At 36.2% G+C, this 19,569-nt stretch overlaps 1 protein-coding gene across 2 annotated transcripts in view; it reads right to left on the reverse strand.

Moving 5' to 3' along the window:
* The window catches only part of PNPT1 (polyribonucleotide nucleotidyltransferase 1), a 45,755-nt gene extending 26,470 nt beyond the window's left edge, over positions 1-19,285 (reverse strand). Inside the window, exons 1-13 of one of the 2 annotated variants that reach the window (XM_045189424.2) lie at positions 19,108-19,285; positions 14,194-14,254; positions 13,532-13,602; positions 12,792-12,897; positions 11,359-11,408; positions 10,300-10,363; positions 10,154-10,201; positions 9,107-9,220; positions 4,655-4,841; positions 3,522-3,573; positions 3,084-3,141; positions 1,407-1,503; positions 847-949 (exon numbers count right to left, since the gene is read on the reverse strand). In XM_045189424.2, the coding sequence (XP_045045359.2) occupies positions 847-949; positions 1,407-1,503; positions 3,084-3,141; positions 3,522-3,573; positions 4,655-4,841; positions 9,107-9,220; positions 10,154-10,201; positions 10,300-10,363; positions 11,359-11,408; positions 12,792-12,897; positions 13,532-13,602; positions 14,194-14,254; positions 19,108-19,155 (1,059 nt within the window). In that variant the 5' untranslated portion in view covers positions 19,156-19,285. Of the gene's footprint in view, positions 1-846; positions 950-1,406; positions 1,504-3,083; positions 3,142-3,521; positions 3,574-4,654; positions 4,842-9,106; positions 9,221-10,153; positions 10,202-10,299; positions 10,364-11,358; positions 11,409-12,791; positions 12,898-13,531; positions 13,607-14,193; positions 14,255-19,107 lie in introns of both variants that reach the window. The other variant, XM_024552776.3, reaches the window with a different exon arrangement.
* Between the last annotated feature and the right edge of the window lie 284 nt (positions 19,286-19,569).

The raw sequence follows: 19,569 nt of genomic DNA on the forward strand, positions 1-19,569 counted from the left end.
ACAGGAGAAAGCTAAAGCGGGGAAGGAGTGAGGGTGGGAGGTGGGTATGGGTGCGGTGGGGGAAAGTGTTGGCGGGAAAATGGAGACTACTGTACTTGAACAACAATAAAAAGAAAAAAAAAAAACCCAAAAGAACACATAAGAAATCACTAAAAACAACAGAAAAAAGACAGTGAACCATATTTAAAAAAGACACAAAATGGGTCAAAGGATATGAACGGGTAAGCCACAGAAGAGCAAACCTAAACTAGTGCTACCACTTTGCACAGCTCCTGGCACAGTATGTACATGAAAATAGGGCCCTAACAGTGTACAGCCCCCCAGGGAAGAGTTTATACTGTAACCCTTCTGACTGGCTATTACATAAAGATGCTTCATGCATAGTGAGGGCAATACAAATGAAAACAATTAACATACACCTTTGTATCGATTAGATTGGCAAAATTAAAGTAGGGATTAGTAAAAGAAAAAGGAGGAGGTATAAAGCATTAATACACACAAAACAACAGATATACACGATACACATACATGTTAAACACAAGGGAATGGGTGCCTATGTCCATGTGAGGGAGAAGAATAGGACTCAGGAATAGGCTAAATGGAGAAAACAAACAGAGGGTCTTGAAATCAGCAACAATGGCAATACCCCATAAACCAAGGAATATGAGCAACTCAATTTCGCATACCTCAAAAAAGCTTTTAAACATATTTTTTAAAAATCACATATTAATCTGGTTAATATATTCTATAAGATAAAAACCTATAATATCTATGTAATGGACTTCTATTAGATCTAATTAAGCAATCCTGAATCAGCAAAAAATTACAGCTTTTTATATATATTACCTGTGTTTGTCCCCTTTGAAATAGTGCTGATCCATGAAGAATTTTAAACATATCTACCTCACAATTGATATTCCTAAGTGAAGTCAAATCTCGACCATCACACCTATAGCAATAAAGGAAATAACTGTATAAAGCAATTTTGGAAGTCAGAAAAACCACACATTATTACTTTACCCCTACCAGGAAAGGCCTCAACCCCAGCTGCGTATCGTAATCACCTGTAGAAATTGGAGAACTTTCTTGGGGCCCCACCTGAAAACCCATGGAATCACCATCTTGGGGGTTGGGATCATACAACTGTGCTGTTAAAAAGCTCTGCAGGCAGTTCTTACAGCAGTGACTACTGTAAAGCACTGTCCTGTACACAAGGCCTAAGAGAGACAGTCAAGCACGTCCACAAAATCCACACACTCTCCAACAGGTACCCATTTACAAAATAAATGTAATTCTTTCTTGTTCACGTAAAAAAAATGGCTCCTTGCTTTGAGAAAGTTGCCACTTTAAAGGCAACTTGCAGAGACAGCACAGGCTTCAATTCCACGAAAAAAGGGTATGTTTACCTTTTGTATTCATTCAAAATAATACTTCTAAAAACATCCTTTGCAACAACATTGAAGGATTCTATTATTTCATATGAATCAACCTCTGGGAATTTTTCTATAGATGAAAGACAAGCAAAAAAACAAAGGTTTACTTTTTTTGGAAGACAGGATTTCTCTTAAGTGCACTGTATCAATTGCTTTGTACCAGAGATTGCTTTGAAATCAGCTCTTTATTGCATTATGTTACGTGACAAATCCAGCCTACTATATTATGAAAAAGCCTGACACTTTTAAGAGTAGTCCTCTCCACTGTTTTGCCTGAGGAACTTTTTTCTTAGTCTGAAAATAGAGGAATAATTTTCTTTAAATATGACAAATCCCTACTGATGGGATTTTTAGTTAGTATTTATGAAGTTCCTTCATGCCCCTCGTACATTACATGTTTTATTTTTTTAATGTCTTTAATCCTTGTGACAACTTACGAGTTAAATTCTATTATTATCCCCATTCAACAAAAGAAACAAATAGGTCTAAAGAGGCGGAGTAAGTTGTCTGGGAAAACACAGATAGTAACAGACACAACTGTGATCTGAATGTAGATCTGTTTGCCCAGGCTTATGCTTTTAAATGTTAAGCTACTTTACCTTATCAATTGATTTATGTCAAGTTTTAAGAACTGGTCTCTCAAGCACTTGACTTATTAAATATAACTTTAAAGTAACTGGAACATAAGAAATGCACATAAAGAGGCATATATTAAGTACTGTACCTTCAGAATAATTTTAAATATTATATTTTAATATGAACTTGTATGCTTTAACTGGGTTGCACTTGGAGAGGAAAATAATTATTAACAAAGCATTTAAAATACTATCCTATGAACCCAGACAGTTGTGAAGATAATTCTACTATGTATAATATAAACACAACATCACCTTTTTAAAAATAAGGTAACAGGTGTTATATAATGTCTTATTCTTCATAGGATGAAATACAGTGAGAGAAGACCAAATTTTTTCAATGGCAATTACAGGTAATGGCCTTAATATCAGTGCTTATAGCAGAGTTTTTGTCTTAAAGTAACTAGGTAAGAGGTTTTTGTTTATTAGCAGAAAAATGAACAAGAGCTATCTGTCACATTTGGTACACATTCAGTTTGTGTGACTGACTACGAATAAATCCTTTGCTTAATAATATCTAAGAGCTAAAGTCTCTAAAATCTAAATTTCCCAAGTCCACATGATATTAACAAAAAAGTATCAGTTAACATTTATCGAACATTTGCTATGTGCCAGGCACAGATGTAAATTATTCACTCACGTAATCCCCCCAAACTAAATATTATTAGTACTAGAGTTTCACAGATTAAGAACTCAAGAATTTTAAAGAACATCTTCCAGGTTTTCAGGTACCCTTGAAAGGATACAAGGATACCCATCTTAGAGTATGAGAGTCTGACCCAGAAAAGATCAGGAATATTTCACATTTAACATTTACTGGTGCGCACTGTGTCAGGTGCAGTGCTGACTACATTCAGAGAATTTAATTTAAAAGTAACCTTGGGATGTATCATTATCACAAATTTACTGAAGATAAATTAAGGATCAATGAGAGTAACTGATTTCTTCAAGGTTTCACATCCCAAAATTAAAAAATCTATTCCTTTAAATGCTTTTTTAAATTAAAAAAAATTACCTTTTAGTTGTTCTTCCGTCTCTAATCTTATCTTGTTAACAGCTTCATCTCTGGAAATCTAAAAGAAAGTTGAGGTTCAGTTCTTATACAATACATGACAACATTCAACATTTCTATTTTTGAATTATTTTACAATTAACACATTGTAACAATACTCAGATTTTTCTAGCAGCAGTAGTCTTTAAAAGGTTAGAAGTTATTGATTTATAAGAAATATTACCCGTTTATGAACTCATTCAAATATATTTACACATCCCTAAAACTTGTTATTAATCAACAAAAGGAGAATGGAGAAGCAAATCGCTAGGCTTTTATTTAGTTTTCTGTTTAGACATTTTTGTTCATAAAAATGGGACTGACATTCATATACAACTTAATTGAGTTATGACAAAAAGAATCCCAGAACAATTACGTAAGACAGAATCCAGGTGTACCTACTTTGTCATGTTTGCAATCTGTAAAAACTGCATAAAGTCTTTCCATGGCGAGTCTGTTTTAAGACAAAATAAACATCAGCATATTTAGAAACAAGAGGCAGTGTCTATTACAAACCTGAAATATTTAATAAGCTAAAATATTTAAACATTTTATAAAGAATTAAAAAATGTATTTATTGCTCTTTAACATTGCTAATCTGTTTACTACTTACAATACTACACAGAACACAAATTCCTTTCCCCTTACCTCTCAGATGAATCACTCACACATGGTATTATGCCCTGTATTTTTAATTGTTTAATTTATTTCACCACAGATTTTTCTTATACTCTTTTTCAACCTCTCGCTTTTTTCTCTTCTATCCATTCTGTTATTGCACGTATAACTCTTTTTTGGAAAGTTTATATAACTCTTTAATCTGATGGCCCTGAGACTGATACTAAGGGAAATATTAACTTTTTCAATTTATTTTATTTTTTATTTTTATTTTTTTTAAGATTTTATTTATTTATTTTGAGAGAGGGGAAGAGAGAGAGAAACATCAATGTATGGTTGCCTCTCGAGTGCCCCCCACCAGGAGACCTGGACAGAAACCCAGGCATGTGCCCTGACTGGGAATGGAACCAGCAACCCTTTGGTTCGCAGGCCAGCGCTCAATCCACTGAGCCACACCAGCCAGGGCTCAATTTATTTTAAATAAATGAAACAATTTTCTGGAGATTCATTCATACTTACTGAGAGCCTACCTATGTGCAGGCATTGTTCTAAGCACTGGTCATATAGTACTGGTTATACTTGATTTCTCTTTGGGAACCTCAACAGCTTCCTTAGAGATTCAAATATCTTGTGCTTTATTCTCTTTTTTCTTTGACACAGAGATATGCGGACTATCTGAACCTTGACCAGTAAGATCACTCTCCCTTTCATTTAAAATTCAAGCTCAGGCCATTAAAGAGGTATGTGGGTTCCTCCTTTTAAAAGGATTAGACTGGTATTTATGGCAATGACTCTTAAAACAGAAGGGTGCTATTTAAGAAGTAACATAAAGACAGTGTTTCCATGTGAAGTATTTTTCTGAGAGGAAATTAAATCTGGTGACAATTTCGCAGTTTCTTTTGAACAGATGTTCTTACTTATGAGTGTGTTTCACAATCTCTGGCGAAGGGATAAATAACTTCTGAGGTGTCCTCTTGGTAACACCAATTTCTTTTACCAACTGCTGGATGCCCTGAATGATTTGCTGTGTGTATTTTACTCCCACTTTGATAGCATGGCAAAAGTCCTGCTGTAAAATGTTTTCTGCAGAGGCTTCCAACATGACTATTTAAAGAAAAAAAAAAAAAGACGGCTATTGAACATGTTACCAATATAAGATTTTCAATTAACATGACATAAATTCCACAGATCAATTTTATTAATTTATTTACCTTTTGATTTATTTTCTCAGGATCAACATACTTCTAAAATGTAAATGCATTAAATGAAGGAAGAAACTTTGATATTCGAAGTTAGGTTTATATTCTTTAATGAGGGATTTCTCATAAAAAAATGAGACAAAAGAAAATAAACTATGCACACTTTTAAAAATAGCATCTTTCTTAGGTATAATTCAAATACCATAAAATTCCATCTTTTAAAGTATACAATTACATTGATTCTTAATATGAATTTAAAATGAAATTTTAAAATATCAGCACAGTAGGTGTCCAATAAATGTTGCCTGTTTAAATTTATTTGATATGACCTCCCACTTAATTCTTTCATTGCCACATTGCCTGAGTCTGGTACCAGGGGGGACATTTTTGCAGTGATGCTGCTGCACCTAAGCCAACTAGAGCACACTAGCTACTACCGTAAAACGGTTGCTTTTATGGTCGTGTAACAGTAAGACTCCTGCGGCAAACAGTACAGCTCGAAGGAGGGCTTTTAGCCTGGTATCTCACTAAAATCTGCTATTCAGATTGGCTTTGGCTTCTGCAAGGCTGAATAGAGTCCTGCCGACTTGTGTGTCGTTTCTGGCATTGCCCAACTTGTACCATGTCAAAGGTCATGTAATGTATAGTCAGTATCATATCTAATAGTTTAACCAGTCATGTTGTCATTAAGATTTATTATTACATAACAAGTCACTTCTAAGCCTTCTAGGTGTAATCTAGAATGAAAAAAAATCTCCTATGTTTTTTATATGTTGGAATTCCATGAATCAGTTGAAACAATTCCGTCAGACCTGTGAAACTGCAAATAGAACATTTGTGTCACTGGAGTCCTGGAAAGAGAGGAGAAAGATGATGGGACTATACAGTACCGGGGAAAAAATAGTTAAGAACCTGCAAACTTGGCAAAGACAAACCTACAGATTCAAGAAGCTGCGTAAACTCTACATAGTGTAATTAAAGAAAGACACATCATAATTAAACTTCTGAAAACCAAAGACAAAGAAAAAATCTTGAAACCAGCCAGAGAAAAACGACACCTTACCTATATGGGGAAAGCAATTCAAATGACATTAGATTTATCATTAGAAACCATGGAGGCCAGAAGGAAGTGGTGTAACATTTTTCAGATGCTGAAAAGAAAAGAACTGTTAACTGGGCAGAATCCCATACCCAGTGGAAATATATGGGTAAATATACATTTCTTTTCTTGAGTTTTCTAAATTATGTTTGATGGCTGAGGCAAAAGCAAAAATTATATCACTGCCTATTGTGATTTTAAATGTAGAGGAATGCTAAAGCAATTATAAATGGAGGAGGGTAAAGGGAGGTGAAGGTTTGATATGTCACGTGAGGCATGAAGAGCCTTCCTTTGCTACCGTGATACTGAGACAGTTATATTCCTTTACTTGTCTGTATTCCCTTAACATCTCCTTTCACTTTCACGGAATTAAATTGGAGATTTAAAAAATGCACTTAATATATTGTAAATTATACCTCTGTATATTGATTTTAAAAAGAGACTATGAAAAGACTATGGTAAAGAAAATGAATATTCCTAAAATAAACTTGGTTTTCACCAATTAAACTTTAAAGCAACTCATTTTTTTAAAATGCTTCTAAGAACATTCCTTCTAGTTTGGAATGTACAGATCTGTGCTGTACAACAGGGTAACTACTGGCCCAATAGGGCTCTACAGTATCACTCATCTTTCTGTGTATCCACGACACACAGAAAGATGAGCAATAACATATGCACCAGTTGGAAACAGGCATCTCAGTGGCTCTGTGCAGAATAATGGCTGCTGAAATAATCTAGCAGTTGATAGCACAAGGAAATTATCCTTGCGCCAAAAGGCCATACTTTAAAGATTCTGATTACTCATTATTTTAATAATAAAATGGCACAATTACTTTTTTTGTATCCCAAAAGTTCCATGACTTTTGATATTTAAGTGGTATTTGATTTGGACCCAATGTTAACGTTAACATGAACATGGGGTCAAGTGTGTACTCAGCGTACTTTTATGGAAGCACAGAGAGCGGATAAATATCTTCATAGGAATAGTGATACAAAAGTCATAAAATGGAGGCTGGTCATTTCTGAAGCCAGTCTCCTTACAGGCTGGTTCGGAATCACTCCCGGCTTCCCTCTAGTTACTCAAGACTACACTCTGATGGTTTACGCGGTGTTTAAAGTATCATTCTGCCATCTAGAGAGCAAGCGATAGGTGAGAACAGTCAGCTGAAAGGCTGCCTTATGGGTTTTTTATGGCATGACACAGATATAATAAGTAAGTTCATTCCTCCAATGTCTATTTTCAATTAGAGGGATTCAAACTTTACGGCAGATGGAGGCTACATGACCATTTAGAAGCAAGTTTATTTTTGTGTCTTAATGGTAACAGCAGGTATTACTTAGATGCCTACTAGGTCCGAGGTATTATGGTGGGCACTTTACAAATCTTAACTCTAATCTTCACCACAACCCTGTAAAGTGGTCAGATCAATTTACTAATTAATACTGTAACTTTAAGCAAAAAACAAAAAAACAAAAAAAAACCCTTAGATGAAGACCAAATGAACCTTAAATAGTAAACTAATACTCTGCTCAAGGCCCTTTCTGCAATGCTCAAATAGGAGGTAGGGGCCATCCATTATTCACGGCTTCCCCAAATCTTAGGAATCCCCTCTTTACATCATGCTAGTTCTCCACAGTATGAATCCCACCTTCTGGAGGAAGAATCCGAAAACCACCTACTTGCCTCCCTGGTAGTCAAGGGTGCAATCATGTGTCAGTTCTGCCCAATGAGATGAAAGTGGAAACTGCTATGTGGCGACTTATGGAAAGGCTCCTTAAAAGGGAGGGAAACTCATTCAGCTGGCACACACCTTTTTGCTATTCCGTTCCTCTCTCTTCCTTCGGCCCCTAAGTCTGTTAAGTTGGCCCGAGCTCTGGTAGCCAGATCAGAAGCACGAAGATGAGGGCCATACCTTGAGGATGGCAGAGCAGAAAGCTAGAAGGAATCCAATTTCCTAAGCTGCTATAACTATCCTGGACTCATTTACGTTTGAATTTCTTTTACCTGAGAGAAAAATAATATCCCATCTTAAGCCTTTTTATTTAGTTTAACAACACAATCACTAACTAATATGCAAATAACATACAACCCCTGTTACATTCATTCTGTCATATAGCACCTACTTCTTTATTCCATTACTGACCAATAATCCAAAAGAAGCTAGAAATGAGCTGTTTCAGACATTAATTGTACCAAAAGAAGCACTAAAAGTTTAACAGTTTATATTTCATCAAAATGTTTCCACATCAGAAGGTCCTATGTCAAAAAGTCCCAGACGTCAAATATGTAGTAGAATAACCTGAGAAGAGACCTTGATCAATCTGTCCAAGGTAACACGGTTAACGTGTAGCGGATGCTGGGTTTCAAACCTAGCTCATTCTGACTATTAAAGCCCATCCTCCTTCAATAGAACCAGGCTCTGATTTTCACTCATGCATTTATGACATTTTTGTTACAAGGAGTCAAGGTGACCCAATGCATTTCTTCTATTTTATTACTAGTTTTCCACCTCAGAAATAGGTCACCTCCTTCTCGGAGGACATCAAACAGGCTTAGAATGACTGAATTAGCCAAATGAACATATTTAAACGATAAAACAATTTACTACCAGATTTAGAACTTTAATTTTTAGATTGGTTTATCAATTTTAAAATAATTTCTGGCCCTGGCCAGGCAGCTCAGTTGGTTAAGAGCATCATCCCAATACACCAGGGTTGTGGATTCAGTCCCCGGTCAGGGCACATGCAAGAATCAACCAATGATGCATAAATAAGTGGAACAAATAGATGTTTCTCTCTCTCTCTCAAATCAATAAAAACATTAAAAATAATTACTAAAATTATCTTGTTAAAGATTTTTGTATTTCAATCAAATTTGTGTAACATTCTAAAATGTCAGGTATTGTCAGGTAATTTCAGGTATATGACCAAAGTAGGGCAGCAACAAAATCAAACAAAAATCCTTATGACTAACTGATAAAACTCACACAGAAAAAAGAGTTTAAATGCATTTTAAGAAGTCAGAACTCATAAGTAAAATCCAGAACAAATTTAGTACTTAAACTACTTACCAATTTGACTTCTAGGTGCCCCAGCAACCACTAAATTTAAAGTACTGGAAGACATTTCTTTTCGTGTTGGGTTAATGACACATTCTCCGTCTATCATTCCTACTCGTACTGCCCCTAGAGTATAATATGAAAACACTGTCAATTGTTTAATAAAAACTCTCAGTTTTTCAAGACATTATTCCAGTGATGGCTTCAATCCCTATCTTCAATTGTGACCAAAATAAAGTCCGTATTTCCACCATGGTATTTAAGACCCAAAGAGCATCTTTCCCCACCCTACCTTCCTGCCTTACTGAGTCACTGTGAGTTGCTCAAACATACAATCTCTTCCATGCCTCTGTGACTACGCGCAAGCTCTTCTCCTGGTCTAGACTGTACTTGCTCCTCGGCAAATGCTTACCTTCTGATCCTACTAAGGTTCAGCCTAAATGTTGACTACTCTTGAGAAGCCCTCTTGACACTGCTTAACTTTACAAGAACTAAACAAACCTATGCTTCTTTATCACTTTCTTAGCACTTGGACGTCACCTTTACAATGCTGTTTACAAATAATTACTTGTGTTTCCCAAGAACTGCCTCATCTGTCTTTGAATTGCTGGTGTCTAGCTGCCTTTGTTCCTTCGGTACTTAGCTCAGTATCTGGCATTTAGGACACTCAATAATTACTCCACAAATCATTTTATATTGCATCATTATAACTGGTAAGAGCTATAAATTAGAAACATATGTTCATTTTTATCTTGAAAGAGTATGTACTCTGACAATTTCTCAGTCCAAAGAACAGTCCTCAAACAGAAAAGGCAACTGAGAAGTCAAAGTATCCAGGAACATACGCTCTCTAATACCGTAACATATTGCTATTAGAAACAAAACCCAAGGAAGGAGGAAAATGTCACAGAGAGCTGAAAGAAATCTTAGAATGTCATATAATTCAAGATAATAATGGAGAATAAGTTGGAGCCAATAAATCTAGGCCCTGCTAATAGCATGCTCACAAGTATTTCCTGGAATATCATAAACGCTTCTTACTTTGAAATCCTAACTTACCAATAGGCCCATTCCAAGGAATATCTGATAATGAGAGGGCTACAGAAGCTTAAAAAAAAGAAAAAAAAAATAAGAGCTGAAATAAAAATATTTCATTGCTTTTAAAATTCAATCGTGATCATTTTAATCTCTACTTTTATACTTACCACCATTAATTGCTAGGACATCAGGTTCATTAACACCATCTACTGCTAACAAATTACAAAGGACCTGGTACAGGGAAAAAATTCAAAAGCAGTTAACAAAATATGTTTGATTTAGAAGGATTATCATTTCAGTTAACATCTTGGCCTAAAATATAGGAGCACTACATGGTTAAAAGCATGGCCTTTATAGTCAAACCCCTTAATTCTGACTATCACTTAACTACATGCTTGACCATGGGCAAATTACTCAAATTAAATTTCAGGTTTCCTCATCTTTAAAAGGAAAAATAACTGCATCTTCCTAAAAGGTTCGTAGGAAAATTACTGGAAATACTGTGTGTAAAGCATTTATGAAACTGGGCATGGTGAAAGTATTCAGTAAATGTTAGCTATTTCTATTACATAAAAATACTGTTATCTGTTTGTAAGTACAGACAAAACAAGCCAATGAATTACTTTATACTACAATAAAATGCCTATGTCTTATACTTAAGAAAGTAGTTTCTTGAGGCAATGACATTCTTGCAAAGGCATATTTATTTTTATCAGAGAAATAAATAGCTAAAGTATATGGGTCATTCTGAAAGGAAATATTCAGAAAGTATTAAAATATAATGAAGCAGAGGTTTAGAGGACTGAGAAGTAAAAATGAGTCATAAAGGTGAGCTGTGTGGATGTCCTAGGCTCTGTTACTGATACCACCTACAAGGTCCAACCTGATCTGCCCCCACCCACCTCAATCACTCTAAACTTTCACACTCACCAATTTCTTTTTTGCCTCAGGATTTTTGTGCTTCCCACTCCATCTGTCTGGAATGCTTTCCCCACATTCCTGGGTTGGCTAACTCCTATTCATAATTCAGGTATCAGCCCAAATCGACACAATAAATATTAACTTTTTAAAATTATGTTTCTAAAAAAGTTTAATGTACAATGTAGTAGCATCACAAAATTTCTTATTTTGTACTCTTTATATAATATTTAGCCAAAAGGTATTAGAGAGATTCATTAAATAATTTTTGATTGACCTAGAAACAAAAAACCTAAAGGAGACCCTACCTGTGTATCATAAAAGTATCCAGCTGGAAAAAGAGGTCTAATCGAACGATCTGCCAAAAAAAAAAAAAGAGAGAGAGAGAGAGAGAGAGTAAGAAAGATATTTAAAAAAATCCCCTTGGACAGATTTACTGAAAAGGACAAAGATAAATGTCAATGCTTCGATTAATACACACCATGCCCTAACAACAAAAAATGAGCAAAGCAGGAACGCTCAAGTCCAAAGTTGGGCAGCAGCTCCTCATTCTGGTTCCACAGGTATTACTTACTTAAGCAGAGGAAAGAAACTTAAGACCAGTAGCAGACTAAAAGAAAATCCTTCCTTAGTACTCTTTGCCTGATGAATGCATATAAATATATACAAACTAACAACTTCTGGGTATAAGAACTATAAAATACAAGTTATCCCACAATATTGAAATGTCAAAGATATCTCTGCCTTAAGGGAGAGGAAGGGGTTTCAGTGCTCCAGGTGGAGCTTGGACCAGAGTATGACAGTGGAAGGGGAAGACTAGAAAGATTGAGGGGAGATAATTAATTGGATTTGGTTGATGGTATAGTCAAAGATGAATCCCAGGTTTTTGGCTTGTGTTATAGGTAACACAGAAGAATCGACTGAACTTCATTAATTTATTTTCTACTTTATATTATAATCTGTTATGATATGCAAACGTATTATTTTGTATATATGCAATTTAAATAATTAAAACTTATGTTTCCTTTCTGTCACTTGAGAAAAAGTACATACCAACCCATTTGAAGTCTTTGAGTTCCCCTCTGTGATCACATCCCCCAATCCTTCTCCACAGAGGTAACCATGATCCTGAATTTTGTTCAATCTTGCCTTTGCTTTTCTTTGTTGTTTTTACTATATATGTGTCAATTCTTAAGCAGTACAGTGATTGGTTTAATGTGGTTTTGCATTTTATTCTGTTTGGGGTTCATTGAGCTTCTTTAATCCAAAAGGCTTATAGTCTTAGTAAAATTTGTAAAAACTTTGGGAAAAAAAGGATGTCAAAGATTTGAAAGATTACAGACACATTTCAGTAGTTGATGAATGTAATGCTTTTCGGAATTACCTATGCTAAACATAAAAATGAAAATTATTAGGGACAGATTCAACAGGGTAGAGGCATGGGCCATGGAATTTATGTACTCAATGAGAGTCATTCATTTAGTCAACAAATATTTATTGAATGCCTATTTTATGCCAGGCAGTATACCAGGTCCAAGGGATTCAGTAGTGAACAAAAAGAAAGTTTTTTTTTCTCTCTTGAAGCCCATATTTGAGTGCAGGAATACAGAAGGTACATAATCGTAGGCAGTGTTAATGCAATGAAAGAAAACTTAGGAGGTATTATAGAACACAGATGAAAGACAGGGAAGCTAAAACAGGTATAACAGAGAAAGTTAATGCCTCTCTCTTAATATCTTACCTATTACTCTGCTTGTAAGGATTTCTTTATCAGAAGATCCAATCTCTCTCCTAAGATAGTTTGTGGGAATTCTACCAGCGGCAGCAGCCTTCTGTCTATAGTCAACCTGAAGTAGCAATGAAAAGAATGAAGTTCACTGACTGCTTTCTGTAGTAAAAAAAACTATCCCCTAAGAACTGTTATGATGATGATAATTCTCGTGAGTTGCAAACAACATATTCCAGACTAAGAGTGGAGCATATTTTATTTACTTTTAGAGTTTTGTATCACTTAGGAAAAGGAAAGCTAACATAAATGTTTTCGATAATTGATTTTTAAAAAGCCTCCACTACTTTCCACAGTAGCTTATTCTGGTCAGGTGAAACATTTTCTTTTTTTGTATCAACCCTTTTCATAATAGAAGAAAGCTGTAAAATCCTAATAAACTTTTCACTCTTCAGCAAACATATATTAATACTTGCAGACTCATACTAAAGGGAAACCTATGAAAGCAATGCATTCATTGTTTATTCAACAAGTACTCATGTACTTCCACTTTCCTTGTCGACTTCTGGAGATTCTAAAGTATGCTATCTACTAATACAAGTGGTATGAAGCAATCAGTTTCAATTCTTTCAATTACTCATTATCAGACAACTAAGGAAAATCCTTTGTTGTGGGGAGTTAAGACAGTGGACAAAAATACTACAAATTCTACATTTATGCAATATTAGAATTCAGGTCAGCCAGCAAATACTTACCACCAAAGGCATGAACTGGGAAGGCGAAGGTTTTGTTTTACTGACTGCTGTGACCATCACTGCAGTGTCACCTGACTTAGTTAAAAATAAACAACACTGTTAAATTCCTTTAAAATCAGATATTAACATGTAAGTAGTGACTGAGTGAATCCTCACTCCAGTTAAACTCAAGAGGACTGTTATCCCATGGCCTAATGACAATGAAAATAATTTTACAAGTAGTTCAATCTAGATATCTTCTGCATGACCACGTTCTGTATTAGAACAGTCACTGAGCTTTTTAAAAGCAATAGAACTAAGAGGAAAAAGGCTCATCCAATCACATTTTTATTTCTTATGAGGAAAGTTAGGCTATACACAAAGAAAAAATCCCAAGTATCACTACTGAAGAAACCAGTATGATCACTTTCTCAGGAAAAGCATTATAGAATTTATTAACAGAATAAAATAGAACCCTAACTTTGGAAGAGATCTTAAAAGTCATTTAACATATTCAGCCCTCTGACTACCTGGTTATCTGGAATAGTGCTGACACTAGAAATAGTCTGAATTTATTTCCAGTGTCACAATTCCAAAAAGTTACATGATGTAAAAATATTCAGTACCGGTCAGTCTCCATAACCATTTAAAAAAATGAAAATGTAAAAAACTGGACTTTTTACCTGCACTACAGCAGAGCCATCTGCAAACCTGGCCAGTTTTCCAGAAGATATTTCCAATTTTCTGTTTAAAAAATAAAAATTCAATACAAAAGGACTTAAACCATCAGTATAATTCCCAGCTTTGTATAAAATAATCAAAGATTCTAACAGATGAACCAAAGGTTACCAGCCATACAGGACCCCGCCCAGCAAACAAACAAAGAAAAAAGGGATAGAGTTCATAATCATTATTGAAAGTACAAAGGGAATTTAAGAGCTATGTAAGGAAAAATACAGAAACCAAGGCACAGGAGTAACCTGAATGGAAGTGTTTTGGGGGTACAGAAACTCTCTTCTTAAATGTTAATTCCCATTTACTACCTACTTTAGTCTCTTCATCCCTTGCCTTGTTGACTAAAGCAGCCTTTTAACACACAAACTGGATCATTTCCCTACTTAAAATCCTTTAAAGTTTCCCCATTGCTTTCAGGACAATATGTACTCCAAAAATTGCCTCCAGAGACCTTCATATTCAACAAGGGTGCCAAGACAAGTCAATGGGGGAAGGAACAGTCTTCTCAACCAATGGTGCTGGATAACTGGATATCCATATGCAAAAAAGTTAATGAAGCTGGACCCCTTCCTTATATTATGAATAAAAATTAATTCAAAACAGACCATAGATCTAAGTATGAAAGCTAAAACTATAAATCATAGGAGTAAATCTCCGTAAACTTCTGAGTCTTCTTATGCATGCCATTGAAAAGACAAATGACAAAAGAAAAAATAAACTGGGCTTCATCAAAATTAAAAACTTTCAAGCTTCATAGGATATCATCAGGAAAGTAAAAGAAAGGTGGGAGATGTTGACGGCTGGAGAGGTTATGCATGTGGGGGGCAGTGGGTAAATGGGAAATCCCTGTACTTTCCCTTGCTTTTGCTGTGAAACTAATCATGTTCTAAAAAATAAAGTCTACTTAAAAAAAAAAGTGAAAGAAAACCCACAGAGAAAATATTTGTAAATCAGGGAACTTGTCTCTAGGATATGCAAAGAATTCTCACAACTCAAAAATAAAAAGACAACCCAATTTTAAAAATTGCTAAAGGATCTGAATAGATGTCTCCCCAAACAAGATCTACATATGGCCAATAAATACATGAAAATATGCTAAAAATCATTAGCCACCAGGGAAATGCAAATCAAAACCACAATGAGATACGACTTCCTATGTACTAAGAGGATGTGTAGGTGAGAATGTGGAGAAACTGGAACTCCCATACACTGAAATGTAAAATGGTGTGCCTGCTCTGGGAAGTAATCTGACAATTCCTCGAAAGGTTAAACATAGAAGTACCAGATGACGCAGTGACTCTACTCCTGTATATACCCAAGAGAAATGAAAACATACGTCCATGCAAAAATTTGCATATGAACACTCATAGCAGCATTATTCTTAATAGCCTCAAAATGGAAACAACCCAATATTCTATCAACTGACAAATGAATAAATAAAATGTGGTATAATCCATACAATGGAATATTATTCAGCCATTAAAAAAACCTGATAGATGTTATAATATAGATAGGCCTTGGAAACATTATGCTAAACGAAAGAAGGCAGTTACAAATGACAACCTATCATTTAATTTCATTTATAGGAAATGCCTGGAATAGGCAAATGCACAGAAACACAAAGTATATTAGTGGTTGCCTGGGGCTGTGAGGTCTGGGGACAAATGAGAAGTCACTGCTAATGGATAAGTAGTTTCTTTTTTAGGTGATGAAAGTGTTCTAAAACTGATTATTGGTGATGGTCGAAAATCTCTATGACTACACTAAAAATCAATGAACTGTATATTTAAAAAATCAGTGAACTGCACATTTTAAACTGTATGGTATAATTCACATACCATACAACTTACCTATTTAAAATGTATTATCTTAATAAAGCTCTTATATAGTATATGAATTAGGCAGCATTGTCAGCCTTATTTCCCAATTTCTTCAAAGAGTACAAGGGCTTCAAACAGACAAGCAAATCTTGTCAGAGTCCGTAATTCATGAGAGAGTATTGTGAGGCCACCTAACTCAGTGACTCCTATAGATAATCAGGAAGATGTTCAGACCCATGAGATCAGCTTTAGAAACATTCTATCATAGTCCAGTGCTGAGAAATATACAAATATGTACGCGCGCACCCCCCCTCCCAATTCCCTGTCCTAAGATTATTTTATCCATCACGTGTCAAAGGGATGAATGGACAACTCTTAATATTGCCATCCATTATTTTGACAGAGGCCTGAGTTTGTGAAAAGCGTGTCTATCTATTCAGTAGACTCATTTTGTTAAGTTTGAAACTCAGAATAACACGTACATTTGTACCATCAGCCCTGACCTTGAAATGCTATGGGGATTTTTTTTTTTTTAACCACAAGAAATATCTGAGGAATTCTAGTTGGGTTTCTATTATTGTTCAATGTGCTGGACACTAATGTTATGACAATCCAGAATAAAAGGGCATCCCCTGACAGATGGAATGATGAGGGGAACAGGCGAGGCTAGAGCTAGAATGGTAGGACGGGTGAATGTGATGCTCAGAACCAGTCACACTGCAGCATCAAGCAGACTCCCACAAACCTACAGCTGAAATCAGTATTTTATGCATAAAACATCTCCAAATACTACATATAAGATGGACAACAACACATCAATTGGAACAGGGTGGCTATGGAACTATATGGGAAGGAGATTTTTGAGCTTTTTAAATGTTGAACCATGTGAGTGAATACCTAATCAAAAAATGCATTTGAAGAAATAAATAGTAAAAAGAATAAGATGAACAAGGAGATTCTATTGGTGGAAAAAAGAGTGGTAGAAAGTAGCTCAGGACGTGAGAAGGGGAAGAGAGGAGCCAAGTGCCATAGGAAGTGGAACTATAGGGAGAGATATACTTAAAGAACATTTTCAGAAACATCTTCCTCCAGCATCCACCAAGAAAAATTCAGTAATACGAAACTCAGGAAACAAACAAACAAACCAAAAAACTACCTTCATGGTTTAGCCTCTGCCTATGTCATTTGGGCTCACCTTCATTGCTAAACTCACATTTCACTTTTTCCTCCAGCCAGTGAGTTACTTGTACCTAGTCAAAGGCATTCTCTCACCTCTGCAATTGCACTTGCTCTTTCTCTACAACTTTCTCCTCGCCCTTCAACATTCACTCTCAATGGGAAGCTTTAGCATGGGATAAATATGCCTGTGTTCCCCTAGTACCCTGTTCATACCTCTCCCACAGTGATTTTCCCAGGACTGCACCTGCGTTTGTTACTTCCTCATACAGAGCCCTGTATATAGTAGATACTCAATGAAAGCTTGTTGAAATGAAAATTAAACAGTTGCCTCAAAGGTTACTGTATTAAATACGTATCTGAAAAATACCACAATAGTATAAAACTTCCTCAGGCATTGTAAATTCACATGATAGCAAATATGAAGTGCACGGCAGCCACCCACTAAATGTTGCAAACAACAATCTTGTAACAAAGATAAAAAAATTTATTTACTCAGCAGTAATGATACTTATGAATCTAGTTGTTACAACATATGACACAGGTTTAAAAAGAACTAGTGACAAAAGAGGTCCAGGTTGACTAATAAATAAAAGATTCAAGGTAGATTATTTATTGAAAATCTGGAGGTCAGGGGCTGATTTTGTTGCTTTGGGTCCCCAGTGTCACATAGTAGGTGTCTGTTGCATGTAATGTTCTGGGGCACTTGTTCAGTCCTTGAAGAATGGAAGAGATACCTTCTCCCTCAAAAAATCAGAACCAAAGAATGCCAGAGGTGGAAAAAGCCTTATAGATCATCTGGTCTAGGGGTCAACAAACAATAGCCAGTTTCTGCACAACCTTTCAGCTAAGGATGTGTCTACATTTTTAAAGGGTTTGTACACGTACACGGTAAAATGTGCAGACAGTATGCAGCCCACCAAGTCTACAATAATTACTATTTGGTCCCTTACAGAAAAAGTTGGCAGACTCTTGATCTAGTCCAGTCTCCTCATTTTGTGAAACAAAGAGGTAAAGTAATTTGTTCAAGATCAGTCATCCAGTAAGTTAAGGGAGAAAGGCCTGGGTTTAAAGCCAGATGTTTTGGCTTTTCATGTGAACTAGGGTAAAAATAATTTTTCAAGTACACGTAAAAAATGTGTGTGTATGTATATATGTACATATAACATAGACATTAGCAGTTTCATTTCTTTTAAAAATGATTCAAATAGAACTTTGTAAAAGAAACTTTAGACGTGAATTCTGGCAACAGACCCCTGGAAAAAGTGGGGTGTTTTTAACAGAGAAACATTAGTTCAAAATTCACTGAGCCTCATAGTATCGGCTTTGTTGACTCTGACAAAGTTAACCACTACTGAACCTTTGCTTTCGTAACTATAAAAATGGGGTAGCGGTACCTTTACTACAGGTTTTTAAAGAGTGTATCATACAACTGGTGTTCAGTAAACTGACGTTTCCCTTCCCTTCATACTCAGGGTCATTCTGGCTACGATCTTAGGCAAGAAATTGGGCTGCATGACGTACATATCCACTGTCATCTCATTATCCTGGGGTGGGATGTTTCATATTTCAGGGTCCAGGACTCCCCGAAATTACAGAGAATGGAACTCAGCTGATCAGACTCAGGTGAAGAAGGGAAGCCCGCAACAAGGCAGGAGGGAGGGCCAAGAAGCACAGGACACGAGTCTGAGACAGAGAGAGACAGACTCCAAACCCGGAAAGGGAAACTTGGAATTTAGGTTTGGAGTTTAACAGAGGAGAAAGAGAGACCAGGGTTGCCAAGTTCCTACCCTGCGAGATGAACGTACTCGTGCTGGCCAGACAGAATGCCTTGTGAAAGGGCAGAGAATGCACGTCGTTCCTTACCTGCTGCCCAAGTCCACGGTCACGGCACGGGATCCCGCGCCACCCCATAGTGCTCGCACCTGCAACTGGGTGAGTGCCCGATTGCGGCCAGGCAGACGGAGGGGACTATCGCCCAGCGGCCGGAGCCGAAGGCAAGAGCAGCAATGCCTGCAGGCCGCCATGACACCCGGCACGCGGTCAGTCCGGGCTGCGGTCTGATTGGCTCACTGTGGGTGGCGGGCGGAGCCTGTTGCAGTTTCGTTTCCGTAGTACCGGGGAAACTCCGGGGACGGGGATACCTCGGCTGCTTTCTACGAGAACTAGAGAGGGTCAAACCTATTTGAATGAGATTGTGACAACCTGCCTTTCTTCTCAGTATTTGCCAATGAAAGGCAATTAGAAAAATAATGCTTTTTTTTTTTTTTTTGCTATCGTTGTTTAAAAGAAAGTTCTAGAATAATGTGCTAAATAAGTAAATATATG

This window comes from Desmodus rotundus, chromosome 5, assembly GCF_022682495.2.
Source record: "Desmodus rotundus isolate HL8 chromosome 5, HLdesRot8A.1, whole genome shotgun sequence".
Lineage (NCBI taxonomy): Eukaryota > Metazoa > Chordata > Mammalia > Chiroptera > Phyllostomidae > Desmodus > Desmodus rotundus.